Source organism: Crocodylus siamensis, chromosome 2, assembly GCF_052110815.1.
Source record: "Crocodylus siamensis isolate JL-2025a chromosome 2, ASM5211081v1, whole genome shotgun sequence".
In the NCBI taxonomy this organism is placed as follows: Eukaryota; Metazoa; Chordata; order Crocodylia; family Crocodylidae; genus Crocodylus; species Crocodylus siamensis.
In genome coordinates this window covers 234,721,567-234,747,750 of record NC_143396.1, presented here as the reverse complement: position 1 = coordinate 234,747,750, position 26,184 = coordinate 234,721,567, and the positions used below count along the sequence as shown (strand labels likewise).

At 45.4% G+C, this 26,184-nt stretch overlaps 1 protein-coding gene across 4 annotated transcripts in view; it reads right to left on the bottom strand.

Moving 5' to 3' along the window:
• FSIP1 (fibrous sheath interacting protein 1) overlaps positions 1-26,184 on the bottom strand; it is a 176,569-nt gene that overhangs the window by 11,262 nt on the left and 139,123 nt on the right. For all 4 annotated transcript variants that reach the window (XM_090033469.1, XM_090033472.1, XM_090033471.1 and 1 more), the window contains one exon: positions 928-1,474. In XM_090033469.1, coding sequence (XP_089889595.1) covers positions 928-1,474 — 547 coding nt within the window. The remainder of the gene's footprint in view (positions 1-927; positions 1,475-26,184) is intronic.

The following is a 26,184-nucleotide window of genomic DNA, read 5'->3' as shown; positions in this document are numbered from 1 at the left end:
GTCATGTGACCAGCCTGGTTGCCCCAGCAACCCACATCTGTGCTGCTTCAGGGAGCTTCAGCAGCCCTATTCCTACTGCTAGTAGCAGGCACCCTGGTGCCCTGCTACACATACAATCAAAGAAACAATTATAAGCAGAGCTTGACAAACTAATGCCATAAGGAGATGATGAGATACTCTGTTAAATTAGAAATGAATCTACAAAAGCACTTTCCCAATTTGAAAGAGCTTACTTACAAAATAACAACTCATTTGGCAAACTAAATGGGATTTTAAGGTCCTGTATAATCAAACAGCCTCAGCTCAAACTCTGTAAAATCATAACTTGCTACTGCACAGAAACGACAAAAAGCAGTTTGCACAAATGAACAGCTTATGCAGTGTTGTGGCTTTTCAATGTCTTTTGTCATACAGGGAGGAACTTTCAGAATCAATTTGATTGTTTTTTCTTCTAACTAGATCACAATGTGATTTTATTTTTTAAATATATTATTTGTCATATTAAATAAACACACACAAGAGGTATCTCCTAGGGCTTTTATGTGAGTTATGGGAATGACTATGAGAATACAGTTTCTCTGGCAACAGAAGGAAAGTTCAGATGAAAAAATGAGGAACATGATTTTCTATTATAAACCAACAATCTATATGTGTAGCCAGCTTTATTTTCCAGTTGACAGAATTAATCACCATCAAAAGTATATTTCATAAGAGGACTAATCTCATGGCCAAATATGTCAAGGTAAGAATTTTGATAAACATTCAATTCAATTTTGTGTTATTTCTGGCATAGTGCTTTGCTTCATAGAAGTACATCCTTGCCCCACCATAGTAATCATAGTACATTAGTGCATACCTTTGGTAAGAACCTGCTTGGTATTTTCATCATAATCAAAAGCCTATTTAAAGGATTGTTAAGAGCCTCACCTCCTTTGGTTTGCAATGGTATGCTGGGAATGTCAGCCTCTGTGGATAGCTCATTGTTCACACTGATGCCATAAAATGGTTCATCCAAGAAAGAAGGTCTTTTCAAGCTTTTTGTGCTGAGTGCTCTTGACATAAAGTAACCTTCAGCACTACTCTTATCTGCAATCTCCTGTAGACTTTCTAAGTCATTAGGTTCTTCTGTTTGGACCACCAAATCCTTTGATAAATGACTATCAGCCATTGCTTTGGTGAGAGAGAAGCCTAGGGATTCATTCTCTGCACAATTGTGTTCATTTTTGTCCTCAAGTCCAGCCTTCTCCTGATCTGCTGACATCCTTACGCTATGGGTTTCACCCAATGGATTAGAAAGAGTGGACATTGAGAGAAGGGTAGCATCCTGAGTTGTGTAACATGAGAAAAAATTTTCATCAGAAAGCAGTTCCTGAGATTTTGACATGGGAACATTGCTTATTGTTCTCTGAGACTGCATACATTCTTCCAGAAGGGTCTTGAGCTGTTCTTCAGAGAGACAAGGTAGCTCTTCAGGCTGGAAAAAAAAGGAAACATTTATCTCTGTTAAAATAAAGAATAAACAATTTAGAAGACAGTAAAAAATAACTGCGATCCTTAAACTTCAAGGCCAGGGTTTTGTGGCTAGTACTGAGATTAGAAATATTTATACATAATAGTACTATACAAAATCTCTCCACAGAGAGAAAACTGAATAAGACACTGCAACTTATGAAGGATGTCTGCTGTATAGTGTGTACTGAATAAGAAAGGTGGTTCATTTTACGTAAGATCTCCCACACAATTTAAATTTGTTTCTTAATGATAAAAGCACAAGTCACAAAATGTAATATTTACTTCTAAGTTTCAGTTATTGAGAGAAAAAGAGTATCTAGCATCAACAAAAAGATGCATTGTTGTTTGGCTGATATATTTGGAGAGCTTGCATCTCAGTGGTGGCTGGCAGGCATGCTCTACCACTCTCCATATTCTGGTTTGAGCCACTGCAGGCATACGGCTGCATTTCCTGAATCAAAAGTGAGTATGTTCATTTGCTTATCATTTCAAATTGCTGCAGCTTAGACTAACCTGCAAAGACTGAATCAATTCAGCCTTGGGCTGCTTGTCTGTACTTAGCCAGATCATGAAACTGTAGGAAAATCTTGACTAGTGGGGGAGAGGAGGAGGTGGAGGATAAGGAGGGCCCCCCACCCATGTAGCAGTACGGGCTTCCCTTGCATTTAACAGTCATTGGATAAAATGAATGCAGAGCAGTGCAATGGGGAAGTTTCTTCCCTATTGGAAGCAGAGACCCACATATCTACCACTTGTGTCTCCTGGGAGGCACCTTCAAAAGGAGCGCTGGAATACAGCCTGGGTAATGCCTGACATGGTATGGTGGTTAGACTGGTTTTTTTATGGTGGTTTCTCCATGCTGGGAAGTCACAGAGATACAGGGTAAAACCTTCTCTGGGTAAGTCCCCAAACCTGTGTTCTGCATAGTCCCATACTTACCATACTTACAGATTAATAATTTACAAAACTTTCCTTATAAACATTCTTTTAGATAACTTGATTTTTGTTGGGACAGGTCTCTTGTACCTAACTTGGTCCCTCAGACCACATCAAAGGGCGAAGGGCAGGAGTGGGTCAACAACTCTACATCTGTAGAATCCAAAAAATATGCACTATACAATAGTGCAGCTCAAGGCAGCATCAGCTCTCCCATGAGCAACTGGTGCCTCCTGAGTCAGGTGGGGTACTCCCCTCCCCCAGCAGCCAGTTAGTGACCAGGGGGAGGTCCCCCTGTGGCCGATAATGCCAGTCCGGAAGTGCCAGCAGCATGCTGCTGGCATTTCCGCATTGGTGAAATTGCCCATGGGGGGACCCCACCGGTCAGTGCAATCGGCTGCTGGGGGACTGCAGGGATCACTTCTCCTGGTGCTCCCACTCCCCAGCTGGTGCTCTTAGGGGGGCAGGAACACCCCTGTGCACCTCCTAAGCATTGCCACTGAGCTCGCCTCAACTTTATCTGAGGCTGAGAGAGATTTTGGTGGACAGAGAACAAGCACAACTCTTTATGTGGCTCCTCCTCAGTGCCTTCTCTCCTTCCCTCCATTAAGTTTTATGAGGACAAGTCAGGTAAGTATCCCATCACAGTACCCTTTCATGATTTGTTTTACTGAATTTTTTAAAATAATATAAAACTTTAACATTTAAGACAGGCACAAATACTGTAAAGAATTCTATCTATAATAATTCCATGTTACTAACTGTCCTTGAGATGAATTTCCATAAATAGTTGCATATTTTGTAGCTTCTAGATAGGGCCACAGTAGACAGCTTCCTGAATAACCCTATGTCATTTCTTCATAAATTTGGGGCACACAATCAATACTTAATTCAGATCAAAATGGCTGTTTTTTCGTGTGTCTATCTAACTATGGAAGACTTAAGAGTCACTTGAGGGATATCAGAAAAAACAGAAAATAAAAACATAACTTACACTGAAACCTATAATACATTTGCAACCAAATAAATACTTAAATACCTATGGCACTGTAGTGTATCAAAATGTAATAATTGTATTTGTGTCATAAAGGTTATTTTATTGTTAATTGTAAGCAGTTACAAATCTCAATGGTCAGGATAAACTGTGTGGTCTAAAGCAGGTACTAAAAACTGTAATTCTCCTCAGGTGTCTTTACTCTAGAATACTTACAAAATTGCACTAAGTTACACTAAAGACAAAATATTTACAGAGATACTATTTTATTAACATATAAATGTGCACAATGTGTATTATTCCAAAGATGGAAATGACATACTAGACAAGGGGAAATGAGCAGTGAATTCTGATTCTTATTATGACTGGAAAAGTTCTAGTTGTTCTCATTAATTTTTAATATGAAACTGAGTACTATTTAATCATTAGGCTTTTTACTGCTAATGGTCCAAGAAATGAATTCCTAGCCTGGAGACTGGGATGCCTGCTAATGACCTTTTCAGTAGGATTCTGTTTGTGCATGCAGCTAGTGTTTTCTGACCACAAGCTGCCTTTCTGTACCTGAAGGTCTTTTGTGTTTAACTGAATTCCTCTGAGGCATGACTCTATAGGCAAAGCTTTACTGCATGTGGTAGGAATGCAGACTTGTAGTTACTCTGTGTACAGACCTACTGTGACTCTGGGGTTACAAGTACAATGCTTCAGGACTATTTTCAAAGTGATACAGTAACAGAAATAGCCTACCACTGAAAAGTCCATATATTATGTCTCAAGACCGGGAGAGGGATAATATACCAAAATTGGGAGATTCTAAATAGAGTAAAAGACAGCGATATATCATATCACTTGCAATAAACAAGAAAGCAGACTTCAATATTTTTGTAATATAGAGTATGACTAGAGAGAAGAGGGAATTAGCCTCTGCTTTCTGCTATTTGATTTGGACATGGTGACAGTAAACTGTTATGTCTATGCCTCTATTTGTTTGAAATGGTCACTTTGGTTCATTAAAGTTCCCATGGATGTATTGAACTGCAGTGAATGTCAAATGTATGGTTGTAATCTTCTCTGAAATAACCTTTTCCCCTCCTACTGAAAGAAATCCCTTACAAGACTGCAATAATGTATTTAAAAACACTCTGGCTTTTGGTATATCAGAACTGGTAACTTTTGGAAGTTTTAGATTAGTGATCCCTAAAGTCCATAGCTCTATTATGTTAGTGATAAAGAAATCCTTGTCCTATACTCTGTATTACAATCTCATGCCTATATGTACTATCATTTAAAAGGCAATACTACCATGCATCACTTTCCTTCATCAATAATTCCATGTATTTTGTCAGTCAACACCACTCTTTCAAAATATTTAATACCTTCACATGAAAATCAAATGGAGACAGCTTATTGCTAATGATATGTTTGACGTTTTCCAAAGCATACTAATGAAGGCACAGATTCTACAAAGACACATGCTTAGCTTTAAGCAAGAGAGTAGCTACTTGCTAAAGTAAAGACTGTGGTCTCAGAACTCACAAAACTGATTTAACTTCTAGGATCTTCAGCTAACAAGACCCATAAACTCATCTTACCAGTGCAGTGACCATATGACTAATGCATTTCTAAGTGTTTAGCAAAACTAAGACCAGAAAAATAAAGTGAAGACTGAAAAGAAAAAGATTAGTCTGACATCTGTGAGGTTTATTCCCATAAGATGAAGAAAAACAGCTTAAAAAGATGGGCACATAACTGCACCAAGATGTCTGGCCTAGTGTTTACAGAGAAATCCTCTGTCCTACAGTCATTAACTCTATTTTTAATGGCACAAAATTACAGGACTGAAGTCAGACTGAATTCCTTTAGGTATCACTATGTTTGCATACCTTAATAAGAATAGAATCATCTTATTCTGAACACACTAGCCAGTTGCCCATCAAGAATGGTGGAAGGGGAGGGGAAGGGGAGGACAGAGCACCACCACCCACCAACCCGTGCCACTGCTGCCTCCCAGGAACAGGGGGGCACTTGCATGCAGTGGTTGCTGCCACTACCCACTGTCTGGCTCTGCCACCGCTCTGCATCTGGCCTCGTGCAACCTGCCCACCCCCACTCTGCTCTCCCCACTCTGAGTTCAGCCCCACACACCCTTCCGTCCCTTGCTGGGCCCACACCAACTACCACCCCCTCCCCCGCACTGCCTCCATGTCCAGCCCCATGCCCAGAAGTAGTTTCATAGTTTGTAGTGTCGGAAGGGACCTGAGCAGATCATCTAGTCCGAATGAGCAGATCATCTAGTCCGAAGTAGATTAAAGTGTGCTGGCTAGGGCCCTGGACAGACACAAAATTTAAGGCCCCCTCCCCCCACAGGAGCTGGGCTGCACATGCCCACCTCTTCTCCCTGCTTCCCGGTCCCGCTATGGCCAAACATACACACACAGGCATGCACACAAGTGGGTGCGCACTCTACTCTCACTTGCTTTCTGCACATGGACACACAGAGACAAACACACTCCCCCTCCTGCCATGAACACAGACACACACGTGCATGCACTGAAACACACATGCGCACACACATACAGATGGGCACACACTTTACTCACACACTCTCTGCACATGGACACAGACACAAACACACTCTCCCTCCTGCCATGAACACCAACACATGCACACACACAGGTACACAGTCTACTCACTCACTCTCTGCACATGGACACACAGACACAAACACTCTCTCCCTGTCATGAACACAGACATATGCATGCACATGTGCAGATGGGCACACTCTACTCACTCACTCTCTGAACATGGACACACAGACACAAACAAGCAGTCTTCCTCCTGCCATGAGCACAGATGCAGACACACACACGCATGCACACACACACAGACACATGGATGCACATGCAGACACATACATGCACACATGCAGACGGGTGAGCAATCCAGTCGCTCACTCTCTGCACATGGACATAGACATAAACACAGTCTCTGTCCTGCCATGAACACAAATGCACACGCACGAACACGGGCACACAATCTACTCACTCTCTGCACATGGACACATGGAGACAAACAGTCTGCCAGCCACAAACAGTCCCACACCGCTACCCCGATGGCCCTCAGTCCCGACCCACATCCTCCACTCCCTTCCCTGCTGGTGTCCCTCACACTTGACCCACAGCCCCCCAGCACTACCAGTGCCCCACACTCTCAACCCACAGTTCCTCACCCCCACCCTGGTGCCCCTCACTCCCAACCCACTGACCTCAGCCCTGCCAGTGCCCCTCACTCACCAAGCTATAGTACTCTGCCCCGTGGGCCCTGATAGTGCTCTCCACCCCTGACTTGCAGCCCCTCCACCCCCCTATCCGTACTGGTGCCCCTCACTCCTGACACAGAGCCCTCTGATGCTGCCAGTGCACCCTGCACTCCCAACCCACAGTACCCTGCCCCCACCCAATGCCCCTCACTCCTGACCCAGAGGCCCCTGCCCCACCAGCCCTGCTGGAGGGCCCCAGCTGTGCCCATCCTGCCAAGACAGAGTGTGGTGGCCCCGATTCATGCAGGCGGCAATGAAGAGTGTCCAGCCCCAGCACGGGCTGGATGGAAGAGGAGGGGAGGCTTGTGGTGGGATAGGGTTGCAGTGTCCTGTGGGCAACTGGCCATGGCCCCGTCCCTCTTCTTCTCCCCATCCCCAGACAGCAGCTCCTGGCTGCTCAGCCCCTCCAAGCACAGGCACCAGAGCCAGCGCTGCCACCCAGCCATTGAGTTCCCGGCTGCCCTCGCCACCCCTTTCCCCCACTAGAGAACAGGCAACCCTCCCCCCTCCCTGCCCTGTTGCAGCTGCAGCCCCTGCTCCCCCCGCCCTGTCTAAATGTCCAGGATTTTGCTGTGCTCCAGGGGTGGGAGTAGGGGGTGAGGGCACTCAGAACCAGCAAGGAGCACCACATGGGTCTGCACACCTCCAGAGCTGCAGGCAGGTCCAATACTCCACTTTGTTGAGATCCCTCTGAATCCTAGCCCTATCCTCCAGTATATTTACTACTCCCCATAGCTTCCACAAACCTGCTGATGGTGCACTCCATCTCATCTTCCAGATCATTAATGAAGATATTGAACAAAACTGGCCCCAGGACTGACCCCTGGGGCACTCCACTTCATACTAGATGCCAACTACACATCGAGCCATTGACTGCTACCCTTGGAGCCCAACATTCCAGCCATTTTTCTATCCACCTTACAGTCCAGTCATCCAACCCATTCTCCCTTAGCTTGCTTGCAAGAATGTTGCAGGAGACTGTATCAAAACTCTTGCTAAAATTAAGGTACACTACACCCACTGGTCTCTCCACATCCACAGAGCCAGTCATCTCATCATAGAAGGTAATCAAGTTGGTCAGGCATGACTTGCCCTTGATAAATCCATGCTGCCTGTTCCTAATCAGCACCTTCTCCTCCAAGTGCTTAGAAATGGATTCCTTGAGAATCTGCTTCATGATTTTTCCAGTGACTGAGGTGAAGCTGACTGGTCTGTAGTTCCCTGGATCCTCCTTTTTCCGTTTCTTAAATATAGGCACTACAATTGCCCTTTTCCAATCATTCAGGACCTCTCTCAATCACCCTGAGTTTTCAAAGATGATGGACAGTGGCTCTGCAATCACATCAGCCAACTCCTTCAGCACCCTCAGGTGCACTCCATCCAACCCCATGGATTTGTATATGTCCAGCTATTCTGAATAGCCCCCAACCTGTTCTTTTGCCACAGTTGGCTGCTCACCTCCTCCCCAAAACTGAGGTGAAAAAGGCACTGAGTATTTCACCCTTTTCTGCATCCCCTGTCACTACATTGCTTGGACTCACACTTTCCCTGATCTTACTCTTGTTACCGAGATACGTATAGAAACCCTTATTGTTACCCTTCAAGTCCCTTGCTAGCTGCAACTCCAGTTGTGCTTTGGCCTTCCTGACTTCACCCCTGCATGCTCGAGCAATACTTTTATACTTCTCCCTAGTTGTTTGTGCAAGTTATCACTTCTTAAAAGCTTTCTTTTTGTGATTTAGCTTACTGAAGAGTTCTCTGCTACGCCAAGCCAGTCTTCTGCCATACTTACTAGTCTTTCTGCACACTGGAATGGTTTGTTCCTACACTTCTTTAAAAGTACAGTCAGCAGCCCTGGACTCCTCTCCCCCTCAGACTGGCTTCCAAGGGGAACCTGCTCAGTAGTTCTCTGCACAAGTCAAAGTCCACTTTTCTGAAGTCCAGGGTCCTTACTCTGCTGCTCTCCTTCCTTCCTTTTCCTCAGGAGCCTGAACTCAATCATTTTGTGGTCACTGCTGCCCAGTTTGCCATCCACTACTACATTCCCCACCAATTTGTCTCTGTGAGCAGCAGATCAAGAAGAGCATGGCCCCTAGTTGGCCACTCCAGCACTTGCACCAGGAAGTTGTCCCCAGCACTATCCAAAACTTCTCGGATTGCCTGTGCACTGCTGTATTGTCTTCCCAGCAGATGCCAGGGTGATTGAAGTCCCCCATGAAAACTAGGGCCTGTGATTGGGAAACTTACACTAGCTGTTTGAAGAAAGCCTCATCCACCACATCCTCCTGGTCTGCTATTGACCACCAGACCAGAAGGATGTGGTGGTCAATAGCAGACTCCCACCAAGACATCACCCTTGTTGCTCTACTCTCTGACCCTAGCTCAGAAACTTTCAACAGGCCTATCTCCAGTTTCATAGTGGAACTTTGAGCATTCTTATGGCTCTTTTACATAAATTGCAGCTCTTCTTCCTCTTCTCCCCTGCCTGTTCTTCCTGAACAATTCATACCATCCATGGCAGTGCTCCAGTCATGTAAGCTCCCACCAAGTCTCTGTTGTTCCAGTCGTGTCATAGTTCCATGACTATACAAGGACTTCCAGTTCTTTCTGCTTGTTTTCCAGGCTCCATGCCTTTGTGTACAGACACACAAGGCAACTGCCAATTGCCCTGGTTTCTCAAAAAGAATGAGAACACCTTCCCTGTTGCCCACTCCTGCTTGTGCTTCCTCCAAGTTACCCGCTTCTCCGCTTATCTTAGAGCTTTGGTCTCTATCCCCCAGCAAATTTAGTCTAAAACCCTCCTCACTAGGTTAGCAAGCCTATCTATGAAGATGCTCTTCTCTTTATTAGGTAGATTCCATCTCTTTCTAGCAATCCTTCTTCTTGGAACATCATTTTGTGGTCAACAAGCCAAAGTCCTGCTGGCGACCCCACATACATTGATATGCAGAATGTGCCTACTCCTGCCTGGGCCCTTTCCCTTTACCAGAAGGATCGAGGAGAATACTACCAGAACCCCTGTCCCCTTCCCCCTTGCACCCAGAGCCCTGTAGTCACTTTTGATCTGCTCAGGGTCTCCCCTAGCAGCATCATGGATGAGCAGCATGGGGTAGTAATCAGACGGCCAGATGAGTCTCAGTAATCCATCCATAACATCTTGATCTGGGCTTCAGACTCAGGGCAAGCAGCAGACCTCCCAAGATAACAGATCAGGCCAGCCTCTATCCCCCGCAGAATGGAGTCTCTAACCACTGCCACCTATCACTTCTTCCTGGTGGCAACGGTTTCGATCCTTCCCACCTTGGGAGGTCTGGCCTGCCCTTCTCCACCTATGGAATATGCTCCTGCCACTCTGTCGCTAGGACTCCATATCCATTCAGACCATATCTGTATTAGTCTGAAGTCAGGCAGCATGGCCCCTAGTTGGACACTACAGCACTTGCACCAGAAAGTTGCCCCCAACACTCTCCAAAACTTCTTGGATTGCCTGCTGTATTGTCTTCCCAGCAGATGTCATGGTGATTGAAGTCCCCCATGAAAACCAGGGCCTCTGATCAGGAAACTTCCACTAGCTGTTCGAAGAAAGCCTTAAGGCATCTTTATACATGCTCGGGGTGGAGATGGGGGTGCTTTAACTAGAGTGGATCTCAGAAGCTGCTTTAATTCAAGTGTCTGCAGCGTCTCGTGTATTTGGCATCCCACACTTCAAAATTGTGGTGGGGGTACTTTAACTAAAGCTCATTCAATGAGCTTTAGTTAAAGCAGCACCCCTGCCACCACTTTGAGTGCAGGGATGATGAATACTAATGCTAACAGTACACATCAGAGCACGAGTTAAGTATGTGTGTAGGTTCCCTTAGAGACTAACTGATTCAGTGAGGCATGAACTTTTGGAGGCAATAACCTACTTCATCAGATGCTATCTGCCTATGAAAGATGAAAGGCACCACCCTGTGTACCTTTTGTACTGTATTATACATTTTTGTGTGTTGTAGCCAGAATTGCCAGACCTGGGTACCTAGATCTGTATTTAGATGCAATGATCCTGGATAAACAACAGTATAACTTACATTAGTTTTGTACCCAAATAAGTACAACAGTGCCCAGGGCACGCAGACAACCTGCTCTCCTGCATAGCTTCTTCATGAGGCAGTATTACAATGCCTTGAGATAGTGGATGCCAGAGGAGCTGATAACAACTTATTGGCACTAAGCATAAAGCTACCAATATATGTTTTCTGCCAAAGTTTTCAAGAAAGTCTGACCACTGAACTAGGGAAATAGTTAGCTAAGCATTTGGAACCAGTGTTTATTGAAGCGATAAACTAGACTTTGACAGTTATAGCCTTTTCGGCAGGTACAGTAAGAATACTTTCTGTGTATCAGCATATTAAGTTTACTTCAGTTCAAGAACTAATTTATTCAAAACGAAGAAAACAACTGGGAGTTGAAAAAGCTGGAACATTTCTGAGCTATGAATAAAAAAATGAGAAGCTGGGAACAACTAAAATTTTGATGAACAAGGAGACCAGAAACACTAAGTTTACTTTATTAAGTATAGATAATACTTTCTTTGTTTAACAAATCAGCTCATCTTAAATGCAGAACACATTTTTATAAACTTTTCCTTTACATGTTCAACCCATTTAGTAAAGCATTATTTAACTAATAAAAACACATTTTAAAATGCTGTTAAACAGAATGCTATTTCCATCCAAAAGCAGCTTGACATAAACCACTAGTAGAAAGTACTCAAGTAAATATAAAATATTGTTTGCTATTTTCTAACATACTTAAATGAAAAAATTAAGCTCTATCATTGTTTAAATGTACCCACAGTGTACCTGCCAGTTAGCAAAAGCAATAATAATTTAAAGCAAAGGCTATATACCTAGTGGTAACCAATCAATAGTAATCAATCCATTTTTAAGGAAAATAATTGATAAGAGCAAATGCAAATGAAGATAAAATTCATTATTTAAATCAAGGTTCCTTGTCTGCTAATTTAATCATAATTAAAATCAGTTTGTACTTAAATCAGTCTGTCCTCAGGACTTATTAATTAGAAGGAGTTCACTTGGATGATTTTGGAACTACTAAATTCAGACTAGTTGAATGTCTAACTAATTAGCAAATAAAAGAATAAAACACTTTATTGTGGATCACTGTATAAGACTTTTTATTTCTAAAATCTGGCTTAAGTTAAAGAAAAAAACAAATGCTTTTATAATTATATAAACTAATGTTTATATAATCCCATTCAGCCTTCTTTCTCTTCTGCTTATTTTAGGGGGAAAAAGTAAATGTTTGTGTCTGGACATGTATTCTTCCTGCCCAAAATTCCACCCAACATGAATTTCCGTTTTTTAAAAGGTATAAATATGTACAGGATTTCATTTGATAAAATATGATGCAACTGTATCCACTGAATATTATTAAACTGTGGCTTTAATTTTCAGCAACCAATAGAAAAGACGAAAAAATGCTTAGATGTGGTTGTGGGTTTCCTGTTACATAACATCCATACACTTTTCTTTTTTGCTCATGTTTCCCTTTATCTTCTAAGAAGTACAATATGAAGTAGCATGGGGAAAGTATATTACCCATTATCTCAACTTTTAATTTCTTGTACAAAACCCAAGAAGATACTAGGAAAACTCATGGGTCACATACATTCCTAGATGTACTGAAGAAACAAAAAAAAGTCTGAACAAAACTAGTAGCATAAGTTGTGTTTTTAGGACATCCCCCAAAATGACTGAGTGCTAATGCACTGATACAATTAACATACATTTGCCCAGTTAAAGAAAATAAAAACAAAGAGGGCACATCCAGACAAGCACACGCGTGCCTCTTGCAGCATCTCAAACTAGTCTGAGATGCTGCAAGGGGTACGCTGCAAATCAAAGTATGTTCCCCACACTACATATTTGCAGCTCAAAATCTGATACCTGGAAATCCAGGTATCAAAAAAAATAAACATGGGGGAAAAAGCGGGGCAGGGCACGGTCCCAGACTATACCTTGAGGCACTCTGGTTTCTGGCCAGAGTGTCTCAATTGTGCTTTTGCTGCCCCAGCACATGAGGCATGCACCCTTAGCATGCTGGGATAAGCAGAAGAGCGGGGCAAGGTTGTGGCATGAGCAGAACCTGGGCACTGTCCCAGGTAAGTTAGGACATGGGTGTGTGTGGGGGGGGTGTTATGGGTGTGGGTGGAGATGGGGGGTGTGAGAAGTGGCAGGAGGTGTGGGGGGGATGTGTGGTCTGTGGATGGGTTTTTGGAGGGGCTTGAGTGGGGGCTGCCATGCACCTGCCCCTCCTCCCCACCCCCATGGCACTGGCAGCAGCAGCCAGCACAGCCATGGCCCGCCTGCAGGCACAGCCCACAGGGGCACAGCGCTGCCCGACATGGGTTCTGTACATGCTGAATGGACCCGGCCCGGCCTGGCCTGCTAGTGCGTGGCTTTGGACAGGACCAGGAAAGCTGTATGCTAGCAGGCCAGGCCAGGTCCATTCAGTACAAAGCCTGCGTCATGCAGCACCACCACTGTCCCAGCGCTGCGGGTAGTGGGTGAGGGGACAGGCATGTGGTGGCTCCTGCTCGAGCCACTCCACAAACCCACCCACAAAGTGCACATCCCCCCCACACTGCACACACCTGGGGCTAGCAGCCAGCCAGACCATGCCAGCAGCAGCGCTGCCAGACCCACAGTCTGTGCGGGGAGAAAGCACATGGCAGAACCTGACCCAAACTGACTTGGCCAGGCCCACTAGCACACCTTTGCACAGGACCAGGAAACATGGATCCAAGACACACACCTCCTATGCAAAGGTGCATGCTAGCTGGGAAGGTCGGGCCAGGTCACGTCAGGCGCATTCTCCATGAGGCTCAGGCAGTGATGCATGGCTGTGGCACTGTACCTACAATGGACCATGGCATATTGCCACTTGAGACTCACAGAAAACACACCCAGCCATCCTAACAACCCGGCCTAGCCTGTAAAGCTATCGTGCACCTTTGTACCACAGCCACACCTCATGGTTCTCTGCACAGGCACACTAGTGGGCCGGGCTGGGTCAGGTTGGGTCCTGCTGAGTGTGCTCTCCCCGCGAGATCCCCACTGAGTGGGTGGGGGTCAGGGGGCCCATGGGAGAGCTCCACATGCAGTGTGGGGCAGCAGGGATCACTCCCTCACCCGGCAGCAGCCGGTGAGTGGGGGCTTTTTTTTTAAAGCACTGGGAGTGGTTAGGAGTCAGGGTGAGGCTGGGGGAGCAGGCAGGGGGTGGGGCCTGGCAGGGATCCCCCCATGGTCCCTTCCCACTCCTCCCATCCCCTCTCCCAAACCCCCTTCTTACCAGCTTGGAGTTGGGGTCACCAAAGCTTTCCAAATCTTTTCCAAATTGATTTGGAGAGCATCAAATTGATTTGGACCTTTTAACTGGTCCCATGATTCAATTCAGATTCGGAGGTTCAGCCATTGAATTGGAAGGTTCCGATTCAATTCAGAGAGATTAGAGAGTCTCCTTATTTGATTCAGATTCAGAGATTTGTCTGTCAATCTCCTCTGAATTGAATCAGCAACCAAAGCCTTGCACAGCCCTGCAACCCAGTATACTATTGGCTTTTTAAAAAAAAAAAGCATACTGTTTGCTCACATTAAGTTTATCATCCATTTTAACCCCCAAGTCCTCTTCAACAGTACAGCTGCCTAGCCAGTCATTCCTCAATCTGTATTCGTGCATGCAATTATTGTATCCCAAGGGCAGAATTTTCCATTTGCCCTTGCTGAAATTCATCTGGTTGATTACAGACCATTTCTCCAGGCTATCCAGGTCATTCTGGATGCTAGCCCTACCTTCCAGAGTATCTGCAACTTCACCCAACTAGATGTCATCCACAAAGATATCATTGGCCAAGTATATACTCAATTCCATCATCCACATTATTAAGGAAGATATTAAACAAAACTGTACTAAGGCCAGACCCCTAAGGAACACCACTTAATATCTCCTCCCAACTAGACCTTGAACCATTGATGACTAGTCATTGAATATGATGATCCAAACAGCCACCTTACAATACATTTAGCATAAACCTTAAGAAGCAAGATAAAAATCAGAGGGCAAAATTGGGGCAAGATAAAAATCAGAGGGCGAATTGCTTAAACTCTTTAAAGGATCCCCATAGAAATAACTTTGGCCCCTAGTAGATGCTAAAAGAAAGATGTAATTTATATCTGAGGAATTCTATGTCCAGACCTAAACACTGTACATCCTGCTACACCACATTTGCATGGCAGAGTGCACAATGTTTGGGATGGGGTATAAAATTCCTCCGATCCCAAATTCATGACTGCCAGAGCCGAGCCAGGTCTTGGGACCACCGCAAGCCCATCCTGTGGGCAGCAGGCAATTGTGTCTTAGATCCCAGGGCAGCACCATGACTGATCCCAATGCTCAGTCCAGGAGCACCGGGCACTAAGAATCTAACATCAGTGAGCCCATTTGTAGGGCTCAGGTGTGCACTGGGATAGGACATTGGACAGCCCCAAGTCTAAATACCTGCAAGTAGCCCAACTGGGGTGCGCTGCAGCATTTAAAAGCTTGGAGCACAAGAACCAGAGATAATGGAGAGGCTCTCCAGTCTCTGGCTCCTGGCACCATAGGACTCTTAAAAGTAACACGTGTGCTACAAGGCAAGGCTGCAAACACACTGGTCCAGGGCTGACACAAACATGATGACGTTTAATACTGGTAAGTGCAAGGTACTCCACCTCGGGAAAAAAATCTGCAGCATACTTAGAGGCAGTGCTACGCTTGCTAGCACCATGGCTGAAAGAGACTTGGGTGTCATGATTGACCACAAGATATACATGAGCCACCAATGCAACGTTGCAGCTGGTAAAGCAAACAAAACCCTAGCTTGCATCTATAGATGCTTCTCAAGTCAATCTCAGGATGTCATCCTCGCGCTGTACTCAGCCTTGGTGAGGCCACAGCTGGAGTACCACATGCAATTCTGGGCTCCACAATTCAAGCAGGATGTCAAGAAGCTTGAGAGAGTCCAGACGACAGCCACATGCATAATCAGTGGCCAAGAGTATAGGCCTTATGAAGAGAGGCTGAGAGCCATGGGACTCTTCAGTCTGGAAAAGCACAGGCTCAGGGAGGACCTGGTGGCTGCCTATAAGCATTCAAGGGGTGTTCATCGGGATCTGGGAGAACATCTGTTCACCAGAGCCCCCCCAAGGAAAAACAAGGACCAACAGTCATAAACTCCTAGAAGACCATTTTAAGCCAGACATAAGAAAAATTTTCTTTACTGTCCAAGCCCCCAAGACCTGGAATAGACTTCCTCCAGAAGTGGTGCAGGGACCAACTCTGGACTTATTCAAGAAATGTTTGGATGCTTATCTTGCTGGGGTCCTAAGATCCTAGCCAACTTCCTGGCCCTGGGGCAGGGGGCTGGACTGAAGATCTTAAAGGTCCCTTCCAGGCCTAATGTCTATGAAATCTATGAAAGTTCTGGACCAGGATAGCACCGCCCAGTTCTAGATCAGGGCTGTCCCAGCCTGATGCTGAAAATTAGCTGCCAACAAGCCAGCCATAAAGAAGTTCTACGCTGAGCAAGAAGTAAAAAGAGCAGCAGGAGCACAGGGCATGAAGCAGCAGACTTGGCAGGGGGAGAGGATTAGAATGGCACTTGGGGAAGTTGAAGGGAGTTTGTGACATGCTTGCCAAAAAGGTTGGCTTCTACTGTTTTATACTCTGTATGGAACATCTTTGATGCTGGTTTGCTATTTTATGAAACCATAAGTTGGCTGCACATCTGGCACATTACAATTTATGGTGTGATTAACATGTTAATTGTGCTTAATTGTGATTAACATACAAATCTGCCATGGCCCTTTGAGTCCTCAGTTTTCAGTCCCACTGTCTTTGTTGTTTTGTATTTGTGATTCATCTTACAAAAAGCAATAGAAGTCAGGTGCCACATATTCAAAATTCAGGCAGGTATTCTTGCTCTAAAATGAGGGTATCTATTAAATTATTTAATCAGTTTTCATTTATTATTACATTTCAGGTTCTTTTAACCTGTCTTCCGAACTTGAGTCTTTAAGATACGTACAGACCGTGCGTTTATACTTGTTATAAACTTATTTGTTTATGTGTTAACAGAAGCTAAGATTCTCATGTAATCAATAGACTTCAGGAGGTAATGTTAAAACAAACCAAATATTGTAAGACATATGATACAACTGAAGAGTTGATAATTAAGTGTGCATTTTACCAGAACTGACATCTTTGTATCACTAGATCCAGCCTAATTAACAGAGAGGGCTTCACAGACAAAAGTAAAATAAATAAAGCAAAAACAGAGAAACCATTTCAATTACTGATGATTAGCCCTTCAATTTGCAACCACTAGGCTCCAGATGAAGAGGCACGTCACAAAAAGCTGTAAAATTGTCAGTTAATTGTCAAATAAAATGGAAGGGTAGCCTTAGCATAACTGGGTTTCTGGACAGATCAATTCAAGGACTGAACAAGCATGGAATTTGAATTCCCTGACAAAATTCAGTGAGGTTGGTTGCTCCAGGGCAAGGGTGAGGCTGGTACTTAAGCTACTGTGAAGAACCTTAAGTTGTAGCTGTGCTCAGCAACGTGTGCATACATTTTAATGGAGCTATAGAAAATATACTTGGAAAAAGAAAAGATTTCTGACTATTCTCTTGCTTCCAAAATGAAAGCAGAATCTTTGGAAAGAGCTACCTACGCTGGGCTCTTCTGCTTCCATACAAAACAAACAAGAAAAGCTTTAAGGAAGAATGTGATGAACAGGGTACTTCCTCAGGGAAAACATTTTCTTAGGCTTTCAAACCTGTTTGAACTAGTTCCAGTTTCTGAGCAAAGAAACTAAGTGCAAGGGCATGAATTTAGCCTAGAAGACTAGAAATGCACATTACCAGTATTCCTGTCATATAAAAAAAAAAAAGTGAAGCAAAGTCTAAGATAAACCAATAGCAACATTAATAATTCAGCAAACAATCTGAATGTACCTTAAAGTTATTCACAAAAAGCTCAGGGATAGCATAATTAGTTCTCTCTTCCAGTCACAAAATAGTCAAGCTTCAGTGGGGTACATTTTAAAAAAGTGGGTTTTGACCTCTCATCAACACAGCTGAGACATCCTGAAAGCACCTAATACTTTTCTTCAGGTATGTTCAGACTTACTTAGACAAGGTTCTTTGCGTAAATCCAGTATCTTTTATTAGATGCTTCCTCAGCCTGACGAAGGGAATTTGTACCCAAAAGCTTGCAAAGAAGAATTTTTCCAACTGTTTGAGTTGGTCTAATAAAAGATATCAGATTTACCCAAAGAACCTTGCCTGTCTATATCTGTTATCATAGGCAATGCATGCTTCGGGGGGTACCCCGAGACTGGCTGCCACCAAAGCCACTGCCGGTTTCTGCAGGTGGTAGCTGCCCCCTCTCCCCCACTAACAACAGGTCTGCCAGCTGTTGCGGACAGTCCCCACCCACCACCTGCTACCCCCCCCCCCCCCCAACTCCGCTGTGGCCGCCTGTGGGCAGTTTCCACTTGGCCTACCCTCACCACCGACATCTCTGCGCCTGCCTGCAGGCAGTCCCAAAATCGCCACCGCCACGCCCCCACCACCAACACCGCCGCCTGCAGGTGGTAACCGTGCCCCCCCAGCCCTAAGAGGTACACGTCGTTCACGTCCAGTATATAACAACTCAGGTACCACCTATACCCCTTCATACTTAGTTGGCTTTTGCCTATATTTTACAGCAAAGATGAGAAGTACTAATAAAACTGATCCTGCACCGATGACAGCTTTCTTATCTTATCAACAGTATGACTAAATACAGTATTTCATGATCTTGCCAAACTAGAAACAGTGGAAGTTTTATACCATTGGGCAAGGTGGCTAAATTTCTGTCAAAATCCCTCGGTTTTCTTCCGTAAAGAATCTTCACTGTTCTTTCATGCCACAGAGCTTAGCTTTTTAAATCCTCTGGACCTCAGAAATAAAGCTAATTTTAGATCTCTTACTGTTGTTCTTCCCATTGCTAAATGTAACTGGTCACAAACCCACTGGGGTGGCTGTGACACCTCCTAATGGAACTGCAGCTCCTGTCTGGTTCAAACTCTATGGCCTCTCCCTCTAGCTTACTCACCCTCTGTGCCTTGATCTTACTATTCAAGGGTGATTAAGGGAGGCTACCAACAGGCCTCAGCATGAGCTTCAATCCAAATAGTTGATGATCCATGATGATAGGACCTTGCTGAGACATAACGGGTTTACATCTCTCTCCAAAAGGTAAGAGTCTATTCTCCTACAGGTTGGCAGACCTCCTACGTAGAGCTTTAAACTAGCTTCATCAGGGAACGGGGATGTCGAAGACAGGGTGAACTTAGGAAGGACAAGCCATGAACCACATGCTGGGATAGACCAGGTATGTACTAAGGGGTCCACTAAGCATTAGGATAGGGGAGTACCAAGGGCACCTAACGGGGGGCTTAGATGTCTCTATACTAATGCTAGCAGTATGGGAAATAAGCAGCAGGAACTTGCACTCCTGCTTGCAGGCAAAGATTTCAACCTGGTTGGGCTAACAGAAACCTGGTGAGACCCTACCCACGATTAGGCAGTGGGCATTGAGGGCTACAGGCAGGACAAACTGGGAAAACCATATGCTGGGAGAAGCAGTTGGCCAGGTCTGCCCGTTTACATAGGTTCCTAACCTACATACAGGACTGGCACCTAACAAAAGGAGGTATTGCAGTCCCACTAGGGACTAACTCGACTTGGTGCTGACCACAGGGGGGCTTAGGTGGGGGATCTGCAAGCACAAGATAACCTAGGAGATAGCAACCGCCTGTCGATAGGATTCACTATCCAGTGAAATGTGGGAAAAATAACTAGTAGGGCAGAAGTGCCAGACTTCCGAAAGACCAGCTTCAACAATCTCAGGAGATTAGTTAGAGTGGGACTGAGGGGTAATAACATCAGTGAGTTGGGAGTCCAGGAGGGGTGGGATTTCCTCAAGGGACTGATCCTGCAGGCACAGAGGGGTACCATCCCAGCACACATAAAGGGAGGCAAAAGAGCCAAGAAACGCTCTTGGCTGAGCAGGGAAATCCAGGAGAGCCTACAGGGGAAAAGAGAGGCCTACAGGCTATGGAAGCAGGGGACAGCCACCAAGAAGGCTCGCATTTGCAGGGAAGCAGCGAGGAAAGCCAAAGCAGAAACAGAACTCAGGCTGGCAACAAAGATTAAGCGTAACAAAAAGTCCTTCTTTAAGTACATAGGGAGCAAGAAGGCAGCGCAGAGTAACATAGGACCATTACAGGATGGTAGGATGGATAGAGCTGAGCTTTTAAACGATTTCTTTGCACCTGTGTTCCTGGACATGGATACAAAACACACCTCCCAATGAGACTTTAGTCTGGCTTGAGAGAAATACCAATCCACCAGCAGTTAGCCCTGACCTAGTGAAAGCACACTTGGAGGGGTTGGACATATTTAAACCGGCAGAACCTGATGATCTTTACCCAAGGGTGCTAAAGGAATTGGTCGGTGTAGCAAAACCACTGGAGCAACTGTTTGAGTACATGTGGCACTCAGGACAGGTCCCAGAAGACTAGAAAAGGGCCAATGCGGTCCCTATTTTCAAGAAGGGGAGAAAGGAGGACCCGGGTAATTATAGGCCGGTTAGCCTCACTGCTATTCTTGGCAAGACCTTAGAAAAAATCATAAAGGATCACATTTGTGGGGGGCCAGTGGGTAATACAATGTTAAGGGGCAACCAGCATGACTAACCTGGTCTCTTTTTATGACCAGGTCACAAAGTGCTTGGATGCATGAGTACAGGTAGATGTTATTTACTTGGATTTTAAAAAGGCTTTTGACAGTATCGTACCCAATTCTTACAAGTAAACCAAGTAGCTGTGACATGGATTCTTTTCTTATTCAGGTGGATGAAAAACTGGCTTATGGGACACACCCAGAGAATACTAGTGGATGGGTCAGTTTCTACCTGGAGAGATGTGGGCAGTGGTGTCCCCCCAGGCTCTGTCCTTGGACCAGTACTGTTCAATATCTTCATCAGTGATTTTGGATGAGGGTGTAGAAAGTACTCTGTCCAAATTCACAAACAACACCAAACTATGGGGTATAGTAAACACACTGGAGGGTACGGAGTGAATTCAGGTGGATTTAGATAGACTGGGGGAGTGGGCAGATCAGAATAGGATGCAATTTAACCAAGATAAGTGCAAAGTCCTGCACCTGGATAGAAAGAATCACCAATACACATATAGACTGGGAAGTACCATTCTAAGTAGCACAGCAGTGGAAAGGTATCAAAAAGTCATAGTCAACGCAAAAAATGAATGAGTCGCCAATGCAACGAGGTAATAAACAAGGCTAACCGCAATGTTTCCTCCACTAGTATGTGCATCATGAGCTGATCTAGGGAGGTGATACTTCCCTTCTATGCAGCACTGGTGAGGCTGTAGCTGGAGTTCTGCATCCAGTTTTGGGCACGCCACACTTCAAGAGTAATGTGGATAACCTGGAAAGGGTTAGGAGGAGGGCTACTCATATGGTTGAGGGCTTGCAGGTAAGATCCTAAGAAGACAGATTGAGGGACATGAATCTCTCCAGCCTCCACAAGAGAAGGCTAAGAGGTGATCTCGTGGCTGTCTACAAGCTCACTGAGGGGGTCAACAGGGAATAGGGGATACTCTGTTTACCAGGGCACCCCTAGGGGTTACTAGAAACAATGGCCATAAACTGAAGGAGAGTAGATTTAGATTGGACTTCAGGAAGAAATTCTTTATGGTGAGGGTTGCCAAAATATGGAATGGGCTTCCAAGGGAGGTGGTGCTTTCCCCTACCTTGAAGGTGTTCAAAAGGAGATTAGACAAGCACCTGGCTGGGGTTACTTGACCCCAGTGCTCTTTTCTGCCCAGAGCAGGGGGTCAGACTCAATGATCTAATAGGTCCCTTCTGATCTTAGAAATCTATGAAATCTAGTTCCTTCCCAAATTGACTAGATCCCTGTAGGGCACCTGTAGCCTTAGGGGCAAATAGCATGCTTCCTTTCCTTCCCTACACCATACCCCAAAGTCTCGCAGATGTTATCATAATGTTGTTCTCTCCTGCTGGGGCTTCAGCCTCCTTGGCCTTCGCCTTTTTAGTCTAGGCCCAGAGCATCAGATCTGGTTTTGAGGCATTACCACCCATCTACTGCTTTTGATCTCAGAGCCCCTGGCCTCTGTCTGCCAGGCTCCTGACCTGCTATGGTTGCGCTCCTCTGGCACCAGGTCCTCAGCACCATCTCCTTCAATTTCCAGGTCACTGGCCTCTGTCAGGCCCTTGAGTTGCTATGGCTGCACTCTGCTGGTGCCAGACCTGTGGCCCCTATCTTGCCGTGACCCTCTTGGGCACTAGGCCTCTGGCCCCTGTTGCACTGCACCTCTCTCTGCCCCTTTAAGAAGGCAAACTTTCTTTATCTCCTCATGGGCATATCTTCCCACCCAGAGCTATTCCCTAGACTATATATTTAACACTCTTGGGCTCTCAGCCCCTCTAGAGGGCACCTCAACCTTCTGGGACTAACAAAACCAAGGCCACTTGTGTGTAAAAGCCCACTTCCTTTGTCAACCCAGGGTACATACCTTCATTTCCCAGTCTGCAGAGACATGCATTATAAACCAGGATCCTTCAGGGATACTGCTGCCTTACAGCCAGGAGCTCCTCCCTGCATGGTAGTTGGGGAAAGACTACCTGACCAGTACAGGCTCTGGGCTTATATAGCTCCAACCTGAGCCTTCTTCTGGTCAGGTGAGCTTTCCATCAGCTCCCCTCTGCCACCTGCAAGCAATCTCTCAGGCTGCTTGTTCCCTTAAAGCAGCAGGCACATCCTGCTACATTAAGCATACCAGGCAGCTGGAAAAGTAACGTAATTCAAACTGTTGTGATTCTTATAATGTCTATTATCATACCACGTGACCATGGACCCAACTGTGCTCAGGCAGCTAAAAGACAGAATAAGGCTCTGGTCTGCATACCCTGAAGTTGTGATAGTCTTAGGCCTATGACATCTATGCAGCTGTAAAATACACCTCTCTGTCTTTGTTCCCACCCTGCACCTCCTCCAAAAAAAAAATCAGCAAGTCTAATGCTACAGGCTAATGACAGATGGCTAGAAAGCCCATCTACTTTATTTTGAATAGCCTCTCAAAAAGTGAGAGAGAGCATCAATTGGAACACTCTGTGTTCATCCTTTTCCTCAGAATTGGAAAACAAAGACCCCAATATTGCTTTAACTACAGAAGTCACTGCAGAAAAATACATTTTATGGTAAACACGTTCCTAAAAGAAAGCATTATGTATTTGGGACACAAGTGACTCAACTGAAGCTAACTATGTCTTTTTTGCTTATGAAGTCAAAGTTCACATGTCATTCATAAGGTCTGAAAGATTCAAAAGAATCATTTACAAACAGTCTGCAGGATCACATTACAAGGTCAGTGGTTTAAATACAAAGTGCTGTGAACCACAGTAGTTAAGTTTTTTTTTTTTGGCTACAGATTGGAATCTTGCCCGGTTGCTTTGATAAAAAAAACAGCTAATATTCACAGCTGTGTTCCTCATGTGAATTAGTGTTGACATTGTTTGGTTTAATAAGATACTGCACTATTCATATCTATGTAGAATTTTTATCATCATGGCTACTGAATCAGTAGGCAATGCCATAGTCAAGTATGTTGTATATAACTTTCAGGAATTTAACAGAAGCTGCTTTGTTTCATAACACTAATTCAGACAGAGAGCTCCTATGGAAACACTACGTGAAAAAGATTCATTGGTTTTTATAAAACACAATAGTAGCAACTTGGGGTGGTTGAAAACTTCTTAAGTCATAACTCATCTTGCCAAGAACAATGCTAAATCTAACATGCAATTGTTACTGAAGTTGGAGCATTTAAATGGTTTCAGCATGGCTAAGCAAACTTTTAGAGTTAAAATGTGCTGGAGCTCTGGCTTAGTCATAGGTCAAACTTAATAAGAAAAATGTGAGCTCCTCTGAATGTGTATGTTCCTAACCTCTTGTACACTTTATTGCCTTGATTATATCACCATATATGTATACACACCTGTGAATGCTGAAGTTCTGGAAATCTGGTTTTATGTTAATTATAAAATGTCCTCATTTTGAATTGTGATAGGCTCACAGCCACTATACCAGCTGATGGGCATGCCCTGCCTTCTGGGCCCTATCACACCTGGGTCTATTTGTCTGCCATGACTTGTTGTTATACTGGGTTTTACTTCTGTAGGTGGTGTTCACTGGTTCCCATAGGATCCAGGATGACTCTGCTAGCACATCTTCTGTGGGGATTCTCCTCCTCTATACCCCACCCCTTTCCACTTGGGTGTTTAGGATCAGCCTGGATGGTGCTCAGATCTGTCAGTGGGGCCCTCTCCTCCTGTACTGAGGCCTGTTAACAATGATGGCTGAAAAGGGGTTTGGCTGTGTCCCTGTATGCTCATGAAAACTACAACATAATGACAATTCAACTAATGACAGTGTGGTAGGCAGGGTATCGATGCCCTCACGCCGAGAGCTTTCCTTCAACATGTGGGTAATGCTGTGCGGGTCACACCCTTCTCCCACAGACTCTTAAGTTAGAAACACCCCTTCTGGGCATACTTTCTAGTCCAGGTTCCACCTGACCAGGTACTGTAATGCTGCAAGACATGTCCCTTGGCGATTGCACAATGCTTACAGTTCTGCCAATCCCCCACTGGGGTGCTCTGGGTCTGCAGACACTCAATCAGGATGTGCAGTGCCAGGAGGGACCCATGTTGGGTTATCCCCTCAGCAGGCTCTGGCTGTGCTCACTGGGCCACGCTCTCTCAGCCCCAGCTGACTTGCATACTCCTGCATGGGCATGGCAGGTGCCAGAGACAAGGGTTGAGTCTGGGGCACTCGACCCACCAGTTGCAGCTTTCAAGCTGGCACCTGGTCCAGTCCCCAGTGCCACCTAGGCAATCCAGGCTTTTTCTGGGAAGCTTAACACCGGGGAGAGCATCCAGCTTCCTGCTGGCTATATGGAATGTGTCCAGGTCCTCCCTAGATGCTCCATCAACAGGATGGGCACATGCTGCCCCTTCGGGTGTGCTGGCCCTGCACAAATACACCAGGTCCCTTCCAGCCATGGGCAGAGCACCAGCTCTGCTGCTGGTGCTCCCACATGTGTCTCCCCCAACTGTTTCTGGGCTTCCTTTAAGCCTGGACACCTTCAGGCACTGGACCAACCAGTGGGGCTAATTCCAGCCATATGGTGCCAGCCACCTTGCCTGCAGACCAGCCACATGGATGTCAGAGGGGTTCAATTTACCTTAGAAGATTTAAGGTAATCAGGCTATAAAGCTATTTAAAGTCAAAAAGAGAGAGTAAGGATCTATAGCCCAGGTTAGGGTACTCAATCAGAAGAGGGCTGGTTCCTACTCCCAGACATATGTACTTTATCCAACAACTGCTTAAACCGAGAGAAGGTACCATATTTCCCCATTCATAGCTGAGTGCCTTATCTATTAACTTCTGTCTCCTTCTCTCCTTCCTTCAGATTGTGACTCTTGTATTCCTTTCTACACAATAGGGCAACTTCAACAAGGAGGTGGACAGTGTCCCTAGCTTACCCTGGTGGTTAAAGCACTCTCCTGGAAAGTGAAGATGTAAGTTTGAACTTCCTCCAGCTGAGGAGGGTCTCTAACCTAAGTTTTCCATTTGCTGGGCAAGTGCAACTATAAAAAGCATCTCTTCTTCCTCCTCCTCCTGCTATAAGAAGAGTGAGCCCTGCTTAGTTCTCTGAAAACAAAAAAAAGCACATAACCACATTCAGGATGGTTCTGGATACATATCCTAATTAAATAGAGCAGAGTTGCCAACATTTTTGGCCAAAGTACCAAAATCACCCCAACCTCCACCCACACCTCAACTTGGTGTGCCAGAAATGAGGGAGCTGCAAGCGGCCCAGTCTTCATTGCTGGTGGTGGCTTCACGCACGCCTCTAGGTGGAAGGCAGGGGAGTGGCCAGGGTTGTGTTGCCCCAGGCCCTTCCCCGCCAAGCAGCCAGGAGACCGCAAATAGCTGTGCCAGGCTCCACAGCCCTGACACTGGCTCTGTGGTGGCTATGCACGCACCTCCACACAGGTGGCAGAGGAGGAGCCAGGGTTGCGCTGCACCAGCCCCTTCCCTGCCATGCACTGTGAGCTGTGTGTGTACTTGCCATCACCACAGAGCCAGTGCTGGGGCTCCAGAGCCCAGTACTGTTGTTTGTAGTCTCCTGGCTGCCTTCCACAGCCATCCCAGGCTCTGGGCA